At 32.7% G+C, this 22,131-nt stretch overlaps 4 protein-coding genes across 4 annotated transcripts; 2 read left to right on the top strand and 2 right to left on the bottom strand.

Moving 5' to 3' along the window:
* Nucleotides 1-580: 580 nt before the first annotated feature.
* Nucleotides 581-1,506, bottom strand: TRIADDRAFT_23940 (uncharacterized protein; the record flags this gene model as incomplete). Its single annotated transcript, XM_002111514.1, has 2 exons — nt 581-761; nt 1,316-1,506. The coding sequence occupies 2 exons, from the start codon at nt 1,504-1,506 to the stop codon at nt 581-583; spliced, it is 372 nt and encodes a 123-aa protein (XP_002111550.1).
* Nucleotides 1,507-5,719: 4,213 nt separating this feature from the next.
* TRIADDRAFT_55689 (uncharacterized protein) lies at nt 5,720-8,203 on the top strand (the record flags this gene model as incomplete). Its single annotated transcript, XM_002112012.1, has 6 exons — nt 5,720-6,031; nt 6,122-6,336; nt 6,659-6,708; nt 6,845-6,939; nt 7,093-7,402; nt 7,608-8,203. 6 exons carry the CDS (start codon nt 5,720-5,722, stop codon nt 8,201-8,203), a joined length of 1,578 nt encoding a protein of 525 aa, XP_002112048.1.
* Nucleotides 8,204-10,932: 2,729 nt separating this feature from the next.
* TRIADDRAFT_55688 (uncharacterized protein) lies at nt 10,933-14,267 on the top strand (the record flags this gene model as incomplete). Its single annotated transcript, XM_002112011.1, has 4 exons — nt 10,933-11,493; nt 13,353-13,535; nt 13,710-13,820; nt 14,061-14,267. 4 exons carry the CDS (start codon nt 10,933-10,935, stop codon nt 14,265-14,267), a joined length of 1,062 nt encoding a protein of 353 aa, XP_002112047.1.
* Nucleotides 14,268-16,052: 1,785 nt separating this feature from the next.
* On the bottom strand, nt 16,053-20,627 carry TRIADDRAFT_55687 (uncharacterized protein; the record flags this gene model as incomplete). Its single annotated transcript, XM_002111513.1, has 15 exons — nt 16,053-16,205; nt 16,320-16,379; nt 16,551-16,618; nt 16,748-16,898; nt 17,304-17,413; nt 17,561-17,693; nt 17,774-17,849; nt 17,927-17,988; nt 18,086-18,435; nt 18,564-18,712; nt 18,959-19,127; nt 19,253-19,296; nt 19,371-19,475; nt 19,571-19,646; nt 20,555-20,627. 15 exons carry the CDS (start codon nt 20,625-20,627, stop codon nt 16,053-16,055), a joined length of 1,779 nt encoding a protein of 592 aa, XP_002111549.1.
* Nucleotides 20,628-22,131: the final 1,504 nt, after the last annotated feature.

Below are 22,131 nucleotides of genomic sequence, written 5' to 3'. Positions count from 1 at the left end.
GCGCTGGAGCATGTCTTAATAGAAAGTAACAAGTCTTAAATGTATCCCCTGAGAACCAGCAAAGGACCATTTTTACACTGGAAAAGAAAAATTGAGAGATTAAAATTGATTGTTTTGAGATTCTTAACATGTAACTGTATCCAATTCTGCTAGGCCACAATTCATTGAAGTACTATTAATATACTGTACAATATCATTAATTAAATAAATAAAAAATAACTGTATATCGAGTTTGATATATACATGTATAAATAAAAAGGACTGCCGTCTAGATTAGACATACATACCTCATTCCGGCAGTATTTTTTTTGCAATAATTTTTATAGAATTGTGGTGCGCCTAACATAGATTCGATAAAAACTGAAACAAATCCTAGTGTTTCCATGTATACAGGAATATGCATCAATAGTAATGTGATAACACCTGTAAATGTTGAAAAGACTACTAAAAATATCAAATAATCTTGAAAGTTAGTCCATTGCCAGAAATTTTTCATAGAACAATCTGTTATATAAAAGTAAAAAAGAAAATTATCAAATTATACACTAATTCATTTTTTAACGACTTTAATTGAAATATATCACATAATAAATACAAATATTTCAGGAGTTTGGCCATTATACGTACCAAAAATACTTTTGGGTTTGATAATAATTTCGGAAAGAGCTCTAGTTTTGACACATAATTGCAACATAACTAGCATGGCAATGTTCATGACAAAACTTTGTAGTAATAAAGGCATTTCAAATGGATGGCCAATCCTACAAGATTAAGATAAGTATAACAAGATAATCCGTGAAACAGTTGAAGATGCCGCATTTAGTTAATGGTTTGATAATTCTGTAATAATATGCAAACAGACAGGCTTCATATTCTTACGTATAAAGTACGATACTGTATACTAGTCTTACATTTATCTAGATTCAATTTCAGTACAATCGATAGGTATATGATATATAATATGACATTAACAGAATAATTTTAAGCACTAATGTACTGTAAGATTGATCGGCTTTTTCCTATAAACATTGTATACTTAAAGCAGAAAAATAAGAAATTAAAACTGGGTATTTTCTGAATTATTAAGGGCTATGCTATGCATTGTAAAAATATTTTGGATCAATGCAATAGCCATTTATTAAGAATATTGATAGATAATTTTCTATTTTGGAATATATGTGAGCTAGACATAGCACAATTTATCGGTTAATGTAAGTACGAAAAAGTATTTATGTTAAGTTTTTATAAAAACCGAGCTATTCAACGTAACAGTTTACGTACAGAATTGGTATTAAATGCATTCTATCCTACTGACCAGAAAAATATGCGGAGTGTATTAGCCAGCAGTAATGCCAAACATACATGGATTGAGAAGCCATCTGCATTCTTTGTTTGTAAAATATCTAAATATTGAGGTATATAAGGCACTATACCACCAAATACCATAGCAGTAGAAGCACCAAAAGTAATTAATTTGAGGATATTATCGCTAGTAATCGGAATCATCCTTCTATTCGTCGTAGTTAATTTCTTTTCCTATTTTAATTTTAGCAGTTCTAATGGATAGATATGTAATATGCAAAAGTTAATGAACTGATCAAAGTCGTCCTATTAGAGACACAGTTTTAAGAATACAGTCCTTTTTAATATTTATAACTACCGAACGGTAGTCTACGTGCAACAAATTTAGTGATAGGCCAACGCCGATGGACGTGGATATTTTTATCATACAGTTGGTATCAAAGAATTGCGATATTTTAAAATCCAAGCAATAGTTAAATTTAAATTTTTTTCCATTTCTCGGATAAAAAAAAGGAAGTAGTTGTTGTAAACTAGGCAGGCAATTCTTTTTACAATAAGTATTAAAAATATACGATTAAACAAGGATCAATTTATAGAAGAAAGTTTGTAATGTTGACGTTGGCAATTCAACAAACTATTCGTTTATGTACAATGTATGTTTTCTAATGTTATACTGCATGAAGTACAGGAATCATTGTAGATATTAACCTATAGACTGAAATGTTTTATTAGTTGCTCTGTGCTGCATTGAAGCTAAGACAAGGAGGACTGATCTAATGAAATAGGTATTACAATTTCATAGTACAATAGTTCTAGCGATCAAAAACCGTCGATTAATGTTATCCCAATGGTACAGTATTACAGTATATGACTAGAAATGTAAAATTCTTTTTCCTTTAATCCGTAGATGATGATGATATTCTCTATGTTCACAACGTCAACTATCCATGTAACGCAGTTTACCATTAATTCTAGCCTATATTAATAACTACTTTCTAATAATTAATTATTACTGACAATGTTGTACGATTAGGAATGCAAGTCTTCTTTTAATCCGTGAACAATAATATCGGACTATCGATGTATTACAATTTGGATCGCATTGAACTTCAATAGTCGCTATTATTCGGGGATTGTTTAAGGAAGGATTTGATAAGATCGGACAAAATGATTTAACATAATCAAATAGGCAATTAAAAGGCCTGCATTACATGTTATGTTACTGTATCGATTATACGGCATAGTGACTTGAATAAAATGAAGATTTTAACGGGAATTTGCTCATCATTCAATTATACGCGTACATGTATTACATAAAATAACTTTAATGATTTATTACTTACCATGCATACTCGGAAAGTCCATCAATGCTATCGTAATTACTAGCTATTACAGTAACTGTAAGGCTTAGCAACACCTACATAAAAAAGAATATCATGATGATTACCGTTCAAAATTTATTGCTGTTGTTGTTATTTTTTTTTTCATGCTGGTATCAAAATGAATGTCATTATAGGATCCAATCTGTCAGGGTTATACCTGTAACCGAGTGAAGAAAGCGCTTGGTAGTGATTGTATAGCGCTACTAATTGGTGTTCACTCTTCTAGTTCGTGGTTGAAATAGTCCTAAATTGCAAAAAAAAAGTCGATATTAATCAATGGTCAGATTGAATGGAACAACAATTGTTTTGTAAACGTATGGTAGTTTTTTGTTGATGATTAATCAGGATAGCCTTTGTAGCATTGCATACTGCCGATAGGGATGACAAATCAATTGCAGCCAATCAGAAGTATAAAATTTATCCAATAGTATGAAGACGATGGAAAAACTACATTTAGCGAAGAGTAAAATGAAGAGAATATATGCTCTGTAAACAATGGTTGCAGCCATTATGTAATAAGGTAACTCCACATCCAAGGGAAAACTACCGTTACATAAGTGATTGTATGTTAAACGATGATGGTGTTTTGGGCTAAACTGTAAAGTAGTAATTTAAAGATCTTTTTAGCCAATGATTGCGGTTCAATCCTATGTTTCAATATTAGGATATCAAGTTGGTGGATGACCGTTACGGAAAGAAGATGGAAACAAAAAAACTTTCAAGTCTAAGGCCAGCTATCCTTTACAAATATGATCGCGATCATTGTATTTAAGAGATGGTTGTAACGTAGTTAGCGAGGAGATTATTCTATCCAATGACTCTAGTTGAATATCAGGTTGGGAATAGAGAATAGTGTCAAGGCGATTAAAATAACTAGATAGAGAAAGAACAGATGATGAATATTGTGTTGGATCTTGATCACACTAAACAATGGTTTAAATGATCGGCTGATGATTTGGGTTAGAAAAGCTGGAGTAGTTTTCACCATCGTTAGCCAACAATATCATCAACAGTTAAAATAATAACAGAACTAGTCTATCACACAGTTGACAAGGTAGAATATTGCCTAATCTCAAGAAATTCAAGTCAAAAAACATGGGATCAATCAAGGACTATCTATAAATATGGCTTGCAAGTTAACTGCATCCATTCAATCCGATCTCCAACCTTGATCGCGTCTCCACGTAGGCCATCTGTACAAATTCTGATCACAAGGTGTGGATTATTTTACCCTCGACCATAATCGACGATTGATAATTAAGATCGTACACTAGATATCCTACAAGTAAATACATCATTCAACATCAACATCATTTACCTTGGATATTTCCAACTTGGAGAAGGTAGATATAATGTTGGCAAATTATTTTAGGTAATATTTTGCAATGGAAGGAAGTAGAAAATGAGTTCAGGCTGGTGGTGGTGCGTCTCTAAGAAGTGGTGGGACTGCGATAGCCTAGAATATACTGTATAATACATAGCAACGAGTCTTATAGAAAACCATTCAAATTCTCCAACTGTGTAAATACTGTACTCAGATTCTCTACTATTCCACGCTTGCGGTGAAAGCGTGCAAGTCTTGATGCCATACGAATACAGATTTTTTTCTTATTGAAGAATGTATTCTATGATTATTTGAGCGATGTATGAGCACTCTAGGTGATAGACTTGGAATGAGGTGGTCTGTCTGTCTGTATGTCTATATCGTAACTCGATGATGTCTACTTATTGTGTAAAATGAGCTGTCACCATAATAGAGTGTATATTTAAGTTATCGAACTCAGAAAAATTGACCTATGGGGTGATAATCGTTTTACACATATTATACTCGAGCTACTGTGCTAGAACGCTCGCCTCTGACCAGTCTAACGCCTGTAATTAAACAATCTCTTTACGCCATCTATTGAGATGCTTGCTATGGAAACCAATTGTCGCCATCACCAAATTCTTGTAAGATCTTCATTCCTACGAGGAAGAAATTTTAATCACTCATAGCTATAGCCATAACATCACAATCCTCATTCTTTCCTTTCTAAGCGATGAAGGAAATTGTGTAACATGAAAGATCGTTGAAAGGTCATCGATAGCATGGTAGTACTTGCTGTGTACTGTCAACATTGGTGATTTCCCTTACTACACCTACTTTTGGAAATTATAATCATTATCAAGTCTCTAAACGATGCAAATAATCGCCATCGAACCAAGTTTACATCTATATGGCACCAACTAAGACGAACGACTGCTACAAAATTTCATTTCACCGTAAGTGATTTATCTACTCGTATATTAGGACAGTCTAGTGATGAGATAATTGCATCACAACGATCATGACCTACAATCAACAACAAACAAGTTGATCAAATCCTGCAATGACCTAATAGTAGCCTAACTGGCAGGATATTTTCACTTACGTAGATTGCATTGACAGCTTATTCAAGATTTTATGATCGTTCATCAAAATGGGTAATTTACCAGTTACATTTTAATAGTGATGACAAACAATTTAAATAACGATATTGAAAAACTAACGATCACTACTTGTATTCAATGGATGTACTTTAAGCCATCTTAAACAACTTAGATAATAATATTATTGACAGTTCGTATAGGCTACATCTATTCATTAACAGGAGTTGAATACATACGTTTGCAATTACTGTAAACTAATCTCTTGGTAGCGGTTTATTTACTATGGCAATTTCCAAAATTGATTATGATGAGTATACTATACTTGTAAGTGTACCGCTAGAATGACTACAGATATAGTACTTGTCGTATTAATGTCAGGCAAATAATTATAAAGAACGTCCATAGAATTACTTTTACGAGTATCCAAGATTGCATTACCTAGTTCTTAGATATACATATATATTACAGCATCACAGAACAAGAAGAGGATTCAAAAGAAATCTTAATTAACCGTAATTATAAAAATCAAAGATACTTAACTTTACGTCAACTAAATCACGTATTATTAATCCGTCATATTTACAGGTTATCTATTATGCTAACTATAAATTTAGAAAGACTCAAGCATGGAATCAATCGAAACGATATGTCCTACTGAAGAGGAGTTGAACGTCATCCAGAACCGCGTTCTTTGTCCTGTGGATAAATGTGGCAAGTTATTCTCCAATCCTTCCGCTTTGAAAATGCACTTAGCTAAAATCCATCGAATAACCACTGGATTGAGTCATAACCAAGTTTACAATCCACACCACAACACTCGCCAGCATAAGAATGATCATAAAGGACCACCTAAACGTCATTACTATTGCCCAATAACAGGATGCTCAAGAAGTAAAGATAGTAACAGACCCTTTAATCGATTTTCACAAGTAAAACAGGTAACTTTTATTTAATTTCGCGCTCAACAAGCTTGATCCTACGTCTTGGTAGATTACCTATCTGATTTCCAGTATCTTCTATATCTACAGCATTACTTATCTATCCATGGTGAAAAGAAATTTCACTGCATCAATTGCACGAAATCTTTCGGAATGGCCGATGTTTGCAAACGTCATCAACAATTATGTGGAAAGCTATTCCAGTGTGGGACTTGCAAAAAGCAATTTAATAAACATGCCCTCTTAATGCACCTTAAGCGCACATCTCATCAGATGTCAGAAAGCAACAACTCGAATTATGTAGCGTAAGTGATGCCAACTAAATCTTTACGACAATACTGTCAATAGCTATTAAAGTCCAATTTCAATGCAGGCATAAATCTGTATCCATTTTGCAAATGTGCAATAATACAGTAATCACAAAGGTGTTATCAAATCATGAAATTTTTAGAATCATTCTATTTGCATTTCGCCAATTTCAATTCTATTATTATCGTATTCACGCTTTAAGTCATGGTTAAGGTCAATTCAACTTTATTGTATATAATTGCTAAGTAAGCTTGGTATATGCTTGTACTCTTATAAACATATGATCTTGCAATCATTCACTATTACAACCAACTATAGACACGAAAATTTAAGGAACGACAATATCATCGAGAAAGACTCTGGTACAGGTATAGACTTGTAAAGATCTAAATGGCAAAACGAAACACAGTACTGCTTCTCCACTATTTATGCTATCTTGATGTTGTAATTACGAGATAATGAAAGGATAGGGCTATCCTCTAAAGAATCTTTTTACCTCTACAGGAAATTTGAAAAGTGCACGATATCGCCCTATACTACCTCAACCAGTCTTGAAGGAGGTCAATAAAAATGGAAATCATGAATTGACTGCCTCTGAAGTAATATAAATAAAGTAGCTAACTTTCTTCTTGTTTTAAAAAAAGTTTTGTAAACTATGTATTTATTCATTAGTTGCTAACGGTAATCATTTTTTTTACAATGGTAAGGATAGTAGCATTAGACTAACATTTTTTTGTGTATCCCATTTGTAGATGTTATTTTCCGTAGAAACACAAACTGAAGGTATCGATAGTAATTGCAGTAACAGGCTGCTGGTTTCTTATGGAACACAAACACCATCGCTGACACAAATCCAGACCTACCGGGATGAAGCTACTGAAAGATTGGTGAACAAATGTTCCATGACTTACTTATCGATTTCAGACGACTATGTCCAGACTACGAGTGCTGATGTTATTAGCACTTGTACTCAGACGCAAGACAGACAATCAGCTAGCAAAGATGTTCAATGTAATTTACTAGGAGGTGACGCCTATACTGAGGATCAGACTATTCATTTCGGTAATGATATACAGTAATGTATTGCTTTATAGTTGATGTTTATCTCAGTAGATAGTGAAAGATGTTGTAAAACTTGAAGAACGCTTATATATATACGAAAAGCTATTACAGTATACTGTATTGAGTCAGTATAATGAAATTTACGTTTACCAGGATGCACTTGAGCTTGTATCTTGATTTTCCTTTGGTATTAATTTACTTCTAGTACCGCAAACGCCACAAACCTTTAACAACTGTTGCTCCTCGACGTTAAGCGGTGATAATAATCTGACTGTTGATGATATTGATTTTAATGGCGTTACCGCAACCGATAAAAGCATATATACTGAACCATCACAAAGTACTAGAAATTTAAATTATTCAGATATACCTCGCCATTTCGACGTCAAAGTTCAAACGACTTTATCAGAATATGCTGATATGATTGATTCTGGCACTCAAACACAGTTTAGCACCATCAACGTTGAAGAATTACAGAAATTTTTAGATAGCATCGATACCGTTGACCTTGAAGCATGTGATAAAGAAAAAGGTAAATATGGATTATCTAATTCTTGTCACCATTCGCTTAAAGAGAATCTCGCGTCAAATCAAGAGCCATATAAGGTTGATAGTAATTTTACCCCGTTATTGGAGCACTCGAAAGAAGACCCAGTATTTACTGTTGATAATGGTTGTCAAACAGTATGTAACGAAATCTCTCTTACAGAAGCTGAGACTCAAACTTTACTATCTTCCGCCTTGGATAATGCTATAAATGCCACCGATTTTAATTTTAATATTACGACGAAAAGATTGTAGCCGCAACAATATCTTTCAATATGGAAGTATCTATATTGAAATTCATTCTTGTTGATACAGCCTAAAGATGTCTTTTTAAACTGTTTTATACCATTATCTGTGGTCCATCTGTACGATAAATTCAGTATCGGCTACTAATTGCAACACAATAACTCTGTTTATATTTCAAGTATTTTCTTCTATTAATATGCGAGTATTATTTGTACTATGTGTGTAGATAATATTGTCGGCAACAAATGGATGCAGTTACAATGGCGGATTAAATAAATTATTTCATGATCAGAAATAATATAAAAATGATAGCCTTCTATAATTCTAAAGGTCGATGATAAAGTTACCTCGATCTTGCCTTCAGAGATGTTAAATTGATTTTTGTTTATATATCTATAAAATAAAAAGGTTAAATCACAGTACCACAAATAGAATACCAGCTCCTATGTTTGGCAGCGAAAGAAAGTAAACTACACTGGTAAAAGTAGCTGCTCGGAAATATTATTAAAGCTATTCGCTATAATGTGTAGTATAATTCCACATTTATAGCTCAATATATAATTTAACTGACAAGAAATGTTGTTTAAGCCACAACAATTTTTTACACTTTAGGAACGATTCATGGATTTCATTCATTTCCTTTTAACTAAAAAATCACAATTTTAATAGTAGTAATGCAGATCTTGAAGATGACACTCTTTATCATTGAAAGTATCAATTTTCATTGCATATAATGATGTAAATAATAACTTCATAGAGCTTCAGCATTAATTTGATAGCTGTCCAATTTCAAGTTTGTCCATATTTCGATGTTAATAATCTATATTATAGAAAATCATTTAACCCGTTTTCTGTCTGAGTATCAGTTAGGAAATTCGCGAATTAACGGGCATTATTGCGTTAAATCGCAAACAAATAAATACCATATTTCCTGAAGTATGTAAGAAATGGTTGACTTATTCATTTTTTAATACAGAAAATAATTTGGTCCGTTTTCCGTCTATGTATCAGTTGGCAAATTTGTGAATTTAAAGTAATAGATACATTAAGCCGTAAGCAAACAATCGTATTTCCTGAAGTATTGGAGAAATGGTTGACTTATTCATTTTTTAGTATAGAAAGTAATTTGGCCCGTTGTCCGTCTGTGTATCAGTTGGTAACTTCGTGAATTTAAATGAATTATAGCATTTAGTTGCAGGTATTGTAAACAGATATCGTATTTCCTGAAGTATTTGAGAAATGGCTGACTTGTTCATTTTCTAATATAGAAATAACATGGTCCGTTTTCCGTCTATGTATCAGTTGGAATTATAGCATTGAGCCGTAAGCAAACAAACATCGTATTTCCTGAAGTATTTGAGAAATGATTGACTAGTTCATTTTCTAATATAGAAATAACTTGGTCCATTTTCCGTCTATGTATCAGTTGGAATTATAGCGTTGAGCCGCAAACCAACAAACGTCGTATTTCCTGAAGTATTTGAGAAATGGTTGGCTTATTCATTTTTAGATAACATTTTAACTACCTGACGTCGAATTATGATTGCAGCGAGCGGGCTCAACTAGTTATCATTAAATTAAATTAATTAATTATATATATATATATATATATGCTAGTAATTACTAAGGGTAATCATCCCATAGGATTTATTCAATATAAATTTAGGCATTCCCTAACGTTCGAGTTTGTCTACAACCTGCAGGAGTTTACAGTAATTTACTCGTACGAGGCGGGAAAAAATATTCGATACTATAACACTATTCCTCGGTAATTGTGTGAATGTCCCAAATTTAAAATAGGAAATTCTTGTAGGTAACCTGCCGACATAGGCAGATAGGCCATCGACTGGGACTACTCATCTTCTTATTTTATACTTTCCATACTAAATAGTCAAATTAGTACAGTATATCCCTTTTTCAAACTAGTTAGTCATAGCATTTCATCTGTGAATGCATTATTGAAAAGTAGTATTCTAGAAGCATAGCTGTGAATATAGTAGTGCCTGGCTATTACCGGGATATATATAATGTCGAATGGTAATACTATCTGTTAATTATTAACAAATAAGTACATTATCGTAAACCGTCAGCAAAGCGACGTGAATTTGTATTAGTTTAGTATGAAAACTATGCCCCCCCCCAAAAAGAAGTGAAGTAGTCCGTCCTCCCTCTCACCTGTTTCAATATCCGTTCGTCAACACGTCCGTGCTTGGGTGATGCAATCACTTCAGCTTCACTAGTCGGGGGGGTCACTCGATGATGACTAGTGCCAATGCCGATCCAGAAACAATACCATTTATACTAGATTACAAAGTACTGATGGCGTACTTAGGATTAAGTCAAGCGAACATTGTTTCTTGAATGGGCCCCACCCCATGATCTTCCGATGACGTTTGCACTGTACACTAGAGTGTACAGTGCATTGTATTGTAAATCCCATCAAGCATTACACCAGCATCTACAGTCTTTCATCATCCTGCTACAGTACCAATACCAGGCTTAGAATGGACGAGGTCATATAGTCAAATCGTTAACATCCAATCCCATCTTGCAAGGAGTCTCTCATCAGCTTTGGCCCTCCCTCGCTGTCAACAAATTACGTTATCCAGTTGGAAATCTTGGCAATCATCGATTGGATTTTGCTTGCCGATAGTAATTGAAGCTTGTAATCGATTGATTGGATAATCATTTCCTCTTCAATTGGTGACGAATTGGATAGAGTAAGGTAGAGGATATCCATGGCAGTCGACGATGATAATCGCCATGATAGCGCAGCGATCGATCATAATCATGTGGATGGCGATAGGAAATCAGCAAATGAGATCAATCATGATGATGAAAAAAAACCTGAACAAAATCAGCCATTGACACGGCGACAACGTATCTCTTCTATCTTATTTGCATATCATTTACCGATTGGCTTGATAGTACTCTTGATCTTTGGTATATTAGTGCCACAACCTGGAGCTTACTTATCGCAAACGCCTTTACAGTATATTTGCATCGTTTACATCTTTCTCAATAGTGGCCTGAAATTAAAAACGGATGACTTATTGAAAGCACTCAAATCATTTCGAGCATCGTTATGGGGATTATTAAGTATTTTCTTAGTAACATCAGTTATTGGAACTAAGTTAACATCACTATTACCTTATTTGCCACCGACTACCGCTAATTATACTAATACGTCCAGGAATATCGATAATGCTAGCAGTAATATTCTTGGACCAGCTGATTTCAGTATTGGATTGCAGATATTCTTTTGCTGCCCATGCACCATTTCCTCTGGAGTCTTAATGGTAAGTAATATACATCCAATCTAATCCATTGACTAAAACTAGGACTTATAAATGACGTAAATTGACTAGTCTAGAAATGCATAGACATAAGATAATGATCAACTATCAGATCCATTTCATTTCACAGACCAGTCCTATAGTCCTGGTCCGTGAAATGAAAGTGATCTCAAATGTCGTAAACTTATCAACGCTCTTGTCAATCAATTTAAAATATTAATCCATGACATTCAATGAATAAATGGATAATGAGTTAACGTCAGATAGTAGCTTTATTCTACGCCAACATTCTTATTAAACCCTGATCGGTAACAACAAATACGATCGTTTAAAATTAATTTAGTCATGGGAATTAATCAGTCTACACATGGATAAGCAAGCGGCAATGATCAAACTCATCAAGCCTGTTGTCATACAACTTAAAAAATTAATCCATTATATTTAATGAATGAATGATACGCTAATACAGGATTGTTGCTTTAGTTTACGCCGATATTCTTACTAAACGCAAATAGGTAACCACGATATCATCCTGTTATGCGCTCAAGCTATTCTTATTTTTTATTAATTTAAATCATACAGTAGTAGATATTAATACCTTATAAATTGTCCTCTTACGCGATTTATTGATGTACTATACAGTAATACTGAATAGTTAATCCTCTGACTCAATTCAGCACTCCACGCACTACAGTTCCTAACAAAATAGAGTAGTTTGTTGTATAGAAACTTTTGCAACATAATAGTGACCCTGTGTATGTCACTCTAAAGCATACGTATAAGCAACTTTTAAATTCATTAATGCTGAGGTAGAACATGCATATCAAAAGTATTATCGAGCAGACACGCAGAATTTCCGTAACGGAAAGACTTTGTCCATACTACTTTAATTAATTAATTAATTAAATCCATGCAACAACTCGTAGGGTTATTAGTATTTGCAGAGATAGAGTTTCACTAGCGATACTAATTTCGTCTTTGATATTATGTTACCTCTAGTTATCATAATTTATAGTCATTTCTATAATAAAACAATGAGCTAAATCGTACGACTCTAAGCAGCTCTTGAACCATGCTAAGGTTGAGCGTGTATTACAATAGGCAATACCAATTTTTGCCACTTGTTGTTATATTAAATTTACCCACAGTAGTATGGATAGCTTATACTAAATATTACTCCGAAAAACGACCATATTTATCGTATTATGACTGAAATCTTAGTAACAGCTCTTAAATCAATATACGCGTACGTGTATGATTTAAGAGCTGTAGGGAGTGAGTTCTACACTACGATAATATACTGATTTTATCACTGTTATTATATAGAACCCAAATACGAGTACATATTACTGTTTATAAGGAAGCTGATCTTATTCATGCTACATTAAACACTATTAGCAGCTCTTGAATCATGAGTTTATGTAAAAATAAAGTATAATATTCGTATACACCAGTTTCACTAATAGTATTGAACCTCAACTCTGTACTATAGTTTTATTTTACAGTAATTCTACATAGTTTTATTTTACAGTAATTCTACGCTAAGATGTACGTTAGCCATACCATTTTAGATTTTACAGCTCTTAAATTGTTCACTTCTAGAGATGAAATATATACGGTACTATTATTTTTTTTACTAAATCTTTATAGTTTACTTTATTTCAAATCCATACAAAGACTTTAATTGGATTTTTATAGAGGTAGCTAGGTTACCTATGAATAAAGCCCATTTCCTCGTAAAATTTAAATACTTGTATCTATATGTACCGTAGTAAACTCAAGGCGTTATAAACTTCAAATAATTAATAATCGAATAAAAACTATTTACATACAACAATCTCTTGTTTAAATTATTCTGGCAGGCTGGTCAAGCAGGTGGAAATTATGCATTGGCAGTGATGCTAACTGTAACATCGAACGTTTTAGGGGCTTTCCTTAGCCCGCTAATTGTTGCTTGGCTAACTATCGTCAACTCTTCAATTACTCCTGCTGATATCGGAATTTTAATCCGAAATCTAACCTTAACTGTCTTGTTACCCTTACTGGTAAGAAAGATAGCATTTGGTATACATCTATTAACTTAAGATTGAATTTATTTGCTATGCTTTGTACCGTACTTGTTATAGCTGCATATTACTCACACAAAAGTACTGTGTTATACACGGTAACTATCAGTATGGCCAAAATGACTCATTAAACGTTAATTTCTGTTTGCACAGGTTGGAAAGGCTCTATCATATATTAAAGTAGTCGCGAAATATGTTAAAAAATACAGTAACTTATCAAAATTGACAAGTTCTTTCGCTTTAATCATCATACCTTGGATGAAGGTCAGTAATGCTCGAGCAACTGGGGCATTCAACTTTATAGAACCTCAGAATATAATTATGATTATTCTGTGGTCGCTAGCAATCCATATCATATTTTTATTGACTAATTGGTCAGTATCATGGCTCGTACTACGGTTAGATATTAAAGCAACTAAAAGTGTGGTCATCTTAGCAAGCCAAAAAACTCTTTCTATCGCAGTAGTTTTAATATCATATTCACCCGTCACTCTTGCTAATCAGGGTCTAATGACAGTTTCTGTGGTTATTGCACATATGACACAAATTCTAGCAGATTCGCTCGTAGTTGCTAAATGGTCAAAATACGGTAGAGAGGAAAAAGAGGTGCAAGAGGAAGATACTAATAAACCAATAAGCCAAGATGACGTAAATGTATCCCCAACCGATGGCTCGACCAAACATGGTTCCATTTATGTGTCTACAGTATAGCTAGTATTTTCTATTAACTTTGCTTTAAAATAATATAAATTTAAATCTTGACTTTATATCTAAAATTGAATCGAATGCTTCGTTCATGTTTAGAATTATATTTTGTAATAGATTTGCAAACCTGCATCGGTAGTAAGCAGTTTGTATTAGGATAAATCTGATCTGAAACGTGTTCAAAAACTAAATGCTCGATTATGTTATATGGATGATTATTGTATACTCTCAACCTAGTGATCTCAATGAAATTCAAGAAAGTCTCATACGATAGTATTATAAATTTATGAAAAGATTACCTAATTCCGTCTGAATTTCACCTCAATTTCTATTTAAGTTGAAAATCCCAGCAGCAATGTGTCCTTTTTTAGTTTTTACATTACCAACCTGTAAATTATAACTTTAAGATGACGAAGCTTTTGCAGACTTCACATGTCTAAATACAATATTTGAACTTTTAAAATCAACCCCTACGCTATATTTGCTGCGCACAATACTGTTCAATTTTAAATGATTCAGTATGAAAGTTGCTAAAGATGCTGAATTTTAATAATTTTCTTAATCGTTTACTAATTTGTTTTCTGGAAAAGATTAATTAATTAAAAAATTAATTACATCATTTGTGCAATATTTAAATAATGTGCATAATGTGTGATACTACACATTTTGCGTAACTTTCTTGCCAAATCATAATTTATAATGGTGTTTTAAGATTTAAAAGCAATGAAAGACTAGCTTATCGCAAAATATTGCTATTGCTATACGTATTTATACAAATTATACCATCAAAAATGCTTTTATAATTTATCATTCCTATACTAACGGTATTTTTGTCACCATGATGCTGATAAAATATCACTAAAATACATTATCGGGATATTAACGAATTTGAACTACCACTTTTTGAACGATAAATCACATATATGCGTATACTTTATGCATATGACATTCATTCATATTGGTTATACATATTACGCGTGATATGTATTCTAAGATTCATGCACTTTTATAGACTGTATAGGTATACTAGTCTATCAGATGTGATACAGCACTTATAATAATTACGCTTACGTTTCCAACAAAAGGATTGACCAATAGTAAACTTGAGATCAATTTCGTCTTTCATTACCGTTGAAACTTTATATTAAAAGGCCAAAATACTTTATAATTTTCTTGAACTACGTTAGGAACTATCAGTTTTTTATAGGATTGTTCAAGAATAAATACCTTAGCTTAATTCCAACCGATCATTTATTAAACTGAGCTAATCGAATATTTCCCTATAAGGAAATGGAATATCTTAAAAAGTATATATAAAAGAGAGAATCCAGTTATATGTCCTAAGAACCTGATTCTAGGGCACATATAAATTAATTATCTAATTAGTTATATACAGGCAGGATTAAATTGTTCATATTTGGTAATAAGCCTGAATATCAATCTCAACTTAAATCTTTGGCAATGGTCGCAGCCATCATGACCGCAGATTACAATGCGAGTATATAATTCAATTCATAATTTAAGATAAATAAAACAAGAAAAATAGATTCAGTAGATTTCAATTTATATACATTGATCATTTTATATGAGCAGGTTATAATTTCTTACGAAAATATTAAATCCTGATGGCAATTTCATATTTGAAATAAGTGTTACCAAAAATTCCAATATTCATTTTATAGAATAGCAAAAATATACCCTTTTTGTAGTATTTTCTAATATAAGTAATAGCTTGGAATAGGAAGAAAAAGGAAGAAGCCTAACTTGCAATCTAATCTGCGAGCATCACTTTTATTTTGTGACACTGCGATTTTTAATGAATCGATCAGTAACACAATCGTGATTCCATAAATGTTTGAGTTTTGTATCATCTGGTTTAAATTTCCATTTTCCCGTACCCGGATGGATACTATGATCCTGTAATACTTCTCCCAAAATTTCTTCCTAAGTGGTTACGAGAATAATAGCATAGTAATTACTAAAAGCAATGTTAATACGGATGTTAATTGTATTTAGCATTGTAATGTATAATTTATTAGATTTAATATATATGTTTACCTTATATTGAGTCCATTCTCGATCTAGCTCTCGCTTCACATACTTCTCATTAATTTCCTCCTATTATGATTATACGAAATTGTGGCAGGAGATGCTTAGTATTAACGTGAATATAGAAATTATGGAATAGCATTACGTTTAATTCAGCTCCTAGTGGTCATAAGTAGTGGTCTCACATTTAATTCAATTATCTTTAACGATCAGTTTACTTTGATAATTTTATCGTATTACCTGAGTCAGATCTATACCAGTTGATTCTTCTGATTGCTCAAGGAAAGCAGCTGTTGTACTATCTAATTCTATTTAAATTTAAATGAGAATTTTTTATAAAATAGATATCCATTGTTTACTAATGTCTTTAGATTATGATATCGTGTCTAAAGAGAATAGATAAGTAATAAAGTTTGAAAGTACATAGCGAATCTTACTATTAATTCTAGTTTTGGTTAATAATCCTGCTTCTATTTCAGTCGCGGCAACAATAGTATAAATCTCCGATTTATGACTCAGTACACTTAAATTTCCAAAATAAGCTCCGGGCTGCAATACTCCCATAGGCACTTTTTTACTTCGTGTTGCCTTAATAACAGAAAACGTTAATTGTAATTAGGATCATTGCAAGTAAAAATGAAACAGCATAATTGAATTATACAGATTAAAAATTTAAATCATATGGCATAAATCGATACTAATATGCTATTCATAAAACGAATCGATATCTTAAATAGACGACCTGAGGCAAGTTTAATTTAGGAAAATACACAGTACTAAGATTACATCTTTTATTGGCTTAGAGTTACTAGTGTGATAAAAACGATAAAACAGAGAATGTTGGCTGCTATAACGAGGGCTTAAAGTACGCCATAAATTCGATATAGATATGATTATTTGCGATATATGGCTAGCATCGTATCTTTGAAATACACAGATATAGCAAGAGTAAACAACTGATTTGATAAATATATAATTAGAGTCATTCTCTACCATTTCCGTCATGGATGCCATATAGGGAACCCTAATCTGACGATACACTTGACATTGCCCTTTCTTGAGAAATATAATACTGCGGTTTTGCTCTCCTTCTCGAACAAGGACTGATTGATCAAATAAAGTAATAAAAAATCAGTGAGTTATGTACACAAGAACAGTAAGTAGCTTCTACGTGATCACTTTAGATAGCGACTATGCAAAGGCCAGTAATTTATCTTTACTAATGATCATTAACTATTTGTTTGTAATACCTGTTCCTGGAGGAAAAGTCCTCCAAATGATTAACTTAGACAATCTTGATAGTGTACTTTTCGGCCAACTTGAAAAGAGGAGACATCCACGCAACAATTCAAATTTATTTTTGAAATCTTGTTCCTCAAATTGCTAGGGCAAGAAGGTTTAAAATGGGAAATCATTTAAATACGTAATTTATTAAGTGTAAATTCGACTGTCACAATTTTTACCACTTTTATTCGCTTATAATCATCGATAGATATTCGAAGAAATTCACTCGGCTCTTGTATAGTGACCGCCAGTATTCTATAAGATCCAAAACGCATATTCACTAATTAAAATTTGATTCAATATCTGATACATAATTTCAAAGTACAATTTACTTTGTATAGTTTGGTTTATCTTCTATTTCCACTGTACCAAACGTATCGCCAGCAGTCAATTCCTGAATGATAATATTCAAGAACGAAAATTATAAATCTAATTTTGCTTCATATTATATTACGAATTTTAGTACAATTTTATTCCCATTTATCACTTACCTGCTGATTATTTACTTCTTCAAATGTATTTTCTGATTCATCTTGATTATAATCTTGACCGAATGTAAAGGTTAATGATGCTCGGCTTCTAGCTTGGCTGTAGCGATCTGTTGAAGCAGCAGATACGACTTCGGAATTGCGATCGCCATGAATACCGTCATCATCAGATGTATCAGATATTATACTAAAGTCGCCAGATGTTGCTGATCGCTTTAACTGAAATAGTGTTGGTGTATTTGATGATCGATGCGAGAAATTGCTTGATGATAAATTAAAGTAAGATTCTTGTGCTTCAAGATTTGGTACAACTTTCCCACGAAGGATGAAGTAAAGGCAATTATTGGCAAATGCTTGAAGTGCAAAACAAAGCAGATTTTAAGTTTTGAGTTGAAAATAAATAATTTCAGCAATATTGATATCGTTAGCTGTTTTGATTCAGAAATTATAGCTGTAGTAAAGATATCATTCACTTCTTTACCTGTGTAGCCAACATCAGGCCATTTTTCGTATTGAATTGTAGCTGCTAATTCTTTTAAAATATTCAATGGAATTTGCGATTTTAGTGATGACATGTGCCTTAGATGTTGATATATTATTATTCGTTGTTCTCTAGTTCTTTCATAAGGTCTATTTTAAAATTAAGATTATGTAGAAATTAGTATAGCAGAAACATTTTCAATACCAGTCCATAAGTAGAATTGCAAATAATGCTGTTATGCAATAATTTCTTATTCATAAAATCATTATATTTTAGGAATAAGGTTAGTATGCTATGCTAACTGCACGTTTAATTGAAATGATGATTACGTGTTAACAAAATTATGTAATCAGAATGAATCGAAGAATAAAAACGTCAATTACACGGTAACTTACGTAATTTTCACTAATTTCTTTAGATTTTTAATTCTTTCCAAAAATAGCGCTTCAGGATTTATCATTAATCGTTGACGATGTAAATTTTTAGTGAAATGTGAAATGTTATGGTCCATGGGCTGTGGAGCAGTCATAGTTCTTCGTATTGGGGGTAGTGCACTTGGAATCCCTATGCGTTACAAAATGTAGTTCAGCAATATGATTACTAATTTTAGGCAATAAGTATTGACAGTATGTCCGACTGATTAACTCTAATCGATCATTTCTGACGATATAACATATAAGGTTTTTTACCTGTCGATTGCACTGAATCGGCCTTTGTGGAAGCTTGATCGTCACTATAATTAAAATTGTGTAAGAATGTCAATGCTTCATTAAATTTAGACAATAAAAAATGAAGTGAAATTTATACTTTTTATCATTTTTTAAGATTTCATCTGCTAGCACTGGTTTTTGAAAGATGGTACGGTAGCGTTTCATAAACTCCTGATGAGCTTCTGGGGTTGTCTCTCGATCTCTTTACGATAAGAATCAAAATGTTTAATGCTATTATGAAATGTTAAACAGTATTAATTTAATTAAGAATAGCAATGCCTACTGGCCTAAACTTACCTTGATTTTAATCCCTCTAGATTAAGTAATTCGACCAAATTGGCATAATTGATTTCATAATTTGATCGTTCACGGACTAATACATAAAGTTTTATATATGCCGGTAATAAAAATATAATTGATAATGAGGTATTGTAAAATGATGCGTTGTATAAAAATTGGTCTTTGTAAATTAGAAAAAAATAACGTGGTTAATTAATATTAAAATGCATTAGTTAAGGTTGTCATAATTGCTGCTTCTTAACCTACGCGTACATTGATTCTACTACACATTCTGACAACATATCTTTAGTACAGTCCATGACGATTCATATACCGTAGTTTTAAATGATACTTTCTCTACTTTAACATTTTCGAGAGTTGAATATGCAACCTGGTGCTACTCCGACTTAGAAGAACTTTTAATTTTAAATGTCTGTTATCTTGCGCATCATCGGATTTACGCTATGATAACTCTTAGATCATAAATTTATTATCATTTATTTATTTTAATTTACTGAATGATTGAAAGCACAACTTATTGCTACTTTATTACAGTAAAAAAAATCCATTCTTGATTTTATGTTCGTGTTATTATTGCATAATATCGGATTTGACATGATTGCTAGTAATTATGCAAGTCTTTACGCCTATCATACTCGTTCTTATATTTATTTTAAAGCGTGAAATTTACAACCTGTTGCTATTCTAATGTACTAATAAAATATTTACTATCAGTTTTTAGATTATGAAGTTGATGTCGCATTGATAGAAGCAAACGTAATAAATGAATGCATTTTTTAATTTAATATACATTTAATGAGATCACTAATTACTAGACAGTAGTTTGTTCACGCATTACAAGACGACAAGAGTAATGCAGTAATTTTTCAACTACTAGTAATTCTTACTATTATTCTGCAAATTCATGTACGTATATTAATATTATCGACTGGTATTTAAAAAATACTTTTGCTTAATGAGATAAGTTTATTCTTGGCTTACCTTTAAAATGAGTCGTTTTTGCTCGCCTACCAGCCCAAGCGGTTTCTTTCTTAGAAACTTTAACTAGAGCCATTTTTGATTGACTAACTATGCATAACACAAAACTATCTCTCTCCAAATGGACGAGTATGCTAATGTTATCTTAATAATATCTACAGTATTGTACGTCTTAAATATAGCTAGTTTAATCGCTTAAACGCTTTACTGATTAAAGTAAAATGTAGATGAGCTAAAAATGGATTTATTCCTGTATAAATGGAATAGAATAACACAGTATGTATTCTATATTTCTATGACATGTTCATAACTGATCCAATGTAGATGATACAATAATGTAATATACGATTGGCGACGATATGCGTATCTCGTCGTTGCTATGGCAACACCCTGCAGGTCTAGGATAAGCTTTGATATAGCAACATCGGTAATGGTGCTACTGATGGAAAACAGTAAAATTGTTCGAATAGAGAATAGTAATAATATGTCAACATATTAATGTATAGTCTATTTATTGATTCGTTGATATGCATTCATGAATAGCCTACTGTGGCAATGAACAGTAGCTTTATTGATAATTGCTAGCCATGACTATTCTCTTTATTCATTTGGAGAGATGATATTTTTTCCTATACTGTATTGAGTTACAACATTAAGGTAAGGGAGATATGAAATACTGCCCTATATGAGTTAATATTCGGTACATGGGGTGCAGTGCTATCCATAATTGCATTATTTACTTGGAATATGTGTCTCAAACATGCTCACATGGGCTAGCATTGCCATAAAGTAGTGCAGTGATGATCGTAAGTTAATAAATGCCATGAAAGCTTTCAACCCCTTTGAACAGTCCTATAGCTAGGCGATGCTCTGGCTCTGCAAACTGTATCGACATCCTTGATTGCAAGGGAGATTCCAACACGGAATATGGATTCAAATGTAATCTATACATGAATGCGACAAGGCTCTACAGTATTGCTACGATGAGCAGCATGGTATAGTGTAGTATACTGCAGGGACTACTCGAAAGAACTACTTTCTCTTCTTTCGAGTAGTCCCTGCATAACTGCCATATTAAAATACGCCTCAAGCTGAAGTCATACTAATGTACTGTACTGTTCGATACAGTACCAGAGAAGTTGTTCATACAGTGTCATCTATTCTTTCCTCTTTCTATACTGTAGTCTATATTATGTTCTCTACTTTGGTACAGTTTACTCAACCGTACCTCGTAGACCATCGACTGCCTACAACCGTGGACGCTGAACAGTGCAGCGTTCAGTATAGACTGACTTGGACTCAGTATCTACGCCATAATAAAGTCTATCTTGGTACCCTTACATGCCATTGTGGCAATAGTATGCAGTCAACAAAAATTAGGACGAATTTGGGACATATTTAGGTAAACAGAGCATTGCAAGCCATCACGAATTGAAAAGCATCGGCACTACCTGAAGAAGAATTCTGCGATCGCGATTGCTGCGGCAATATTTGGAGGTAGTATAGATACATCGAGCGATAGAGTCATGATCTAATACGTAATATGGATTATCCATGTTACCTGATGATTTGCCTTTCAT

The sequence above is a fragment of the Trichoplax adhaerens genome, genomic scaffold, assembly GCF_000150275.1.
Source record: "Trichoplax adhaerens TRIADscaffold_4 genomic scaffold, whole genome shotgun sequence".
NCBI classification, from domain to species: Eukaryota; Metazoa; Placozoa; class Uniplacotomia; order Trichoplacea; family Trichoplacidae; genus Trichoplax; species Trichoplax adhaerens.
Note: the sequence above shows the minus strand (reverse complement) of the source record. Positions and strands in the feature narration are given on the sequence as shown.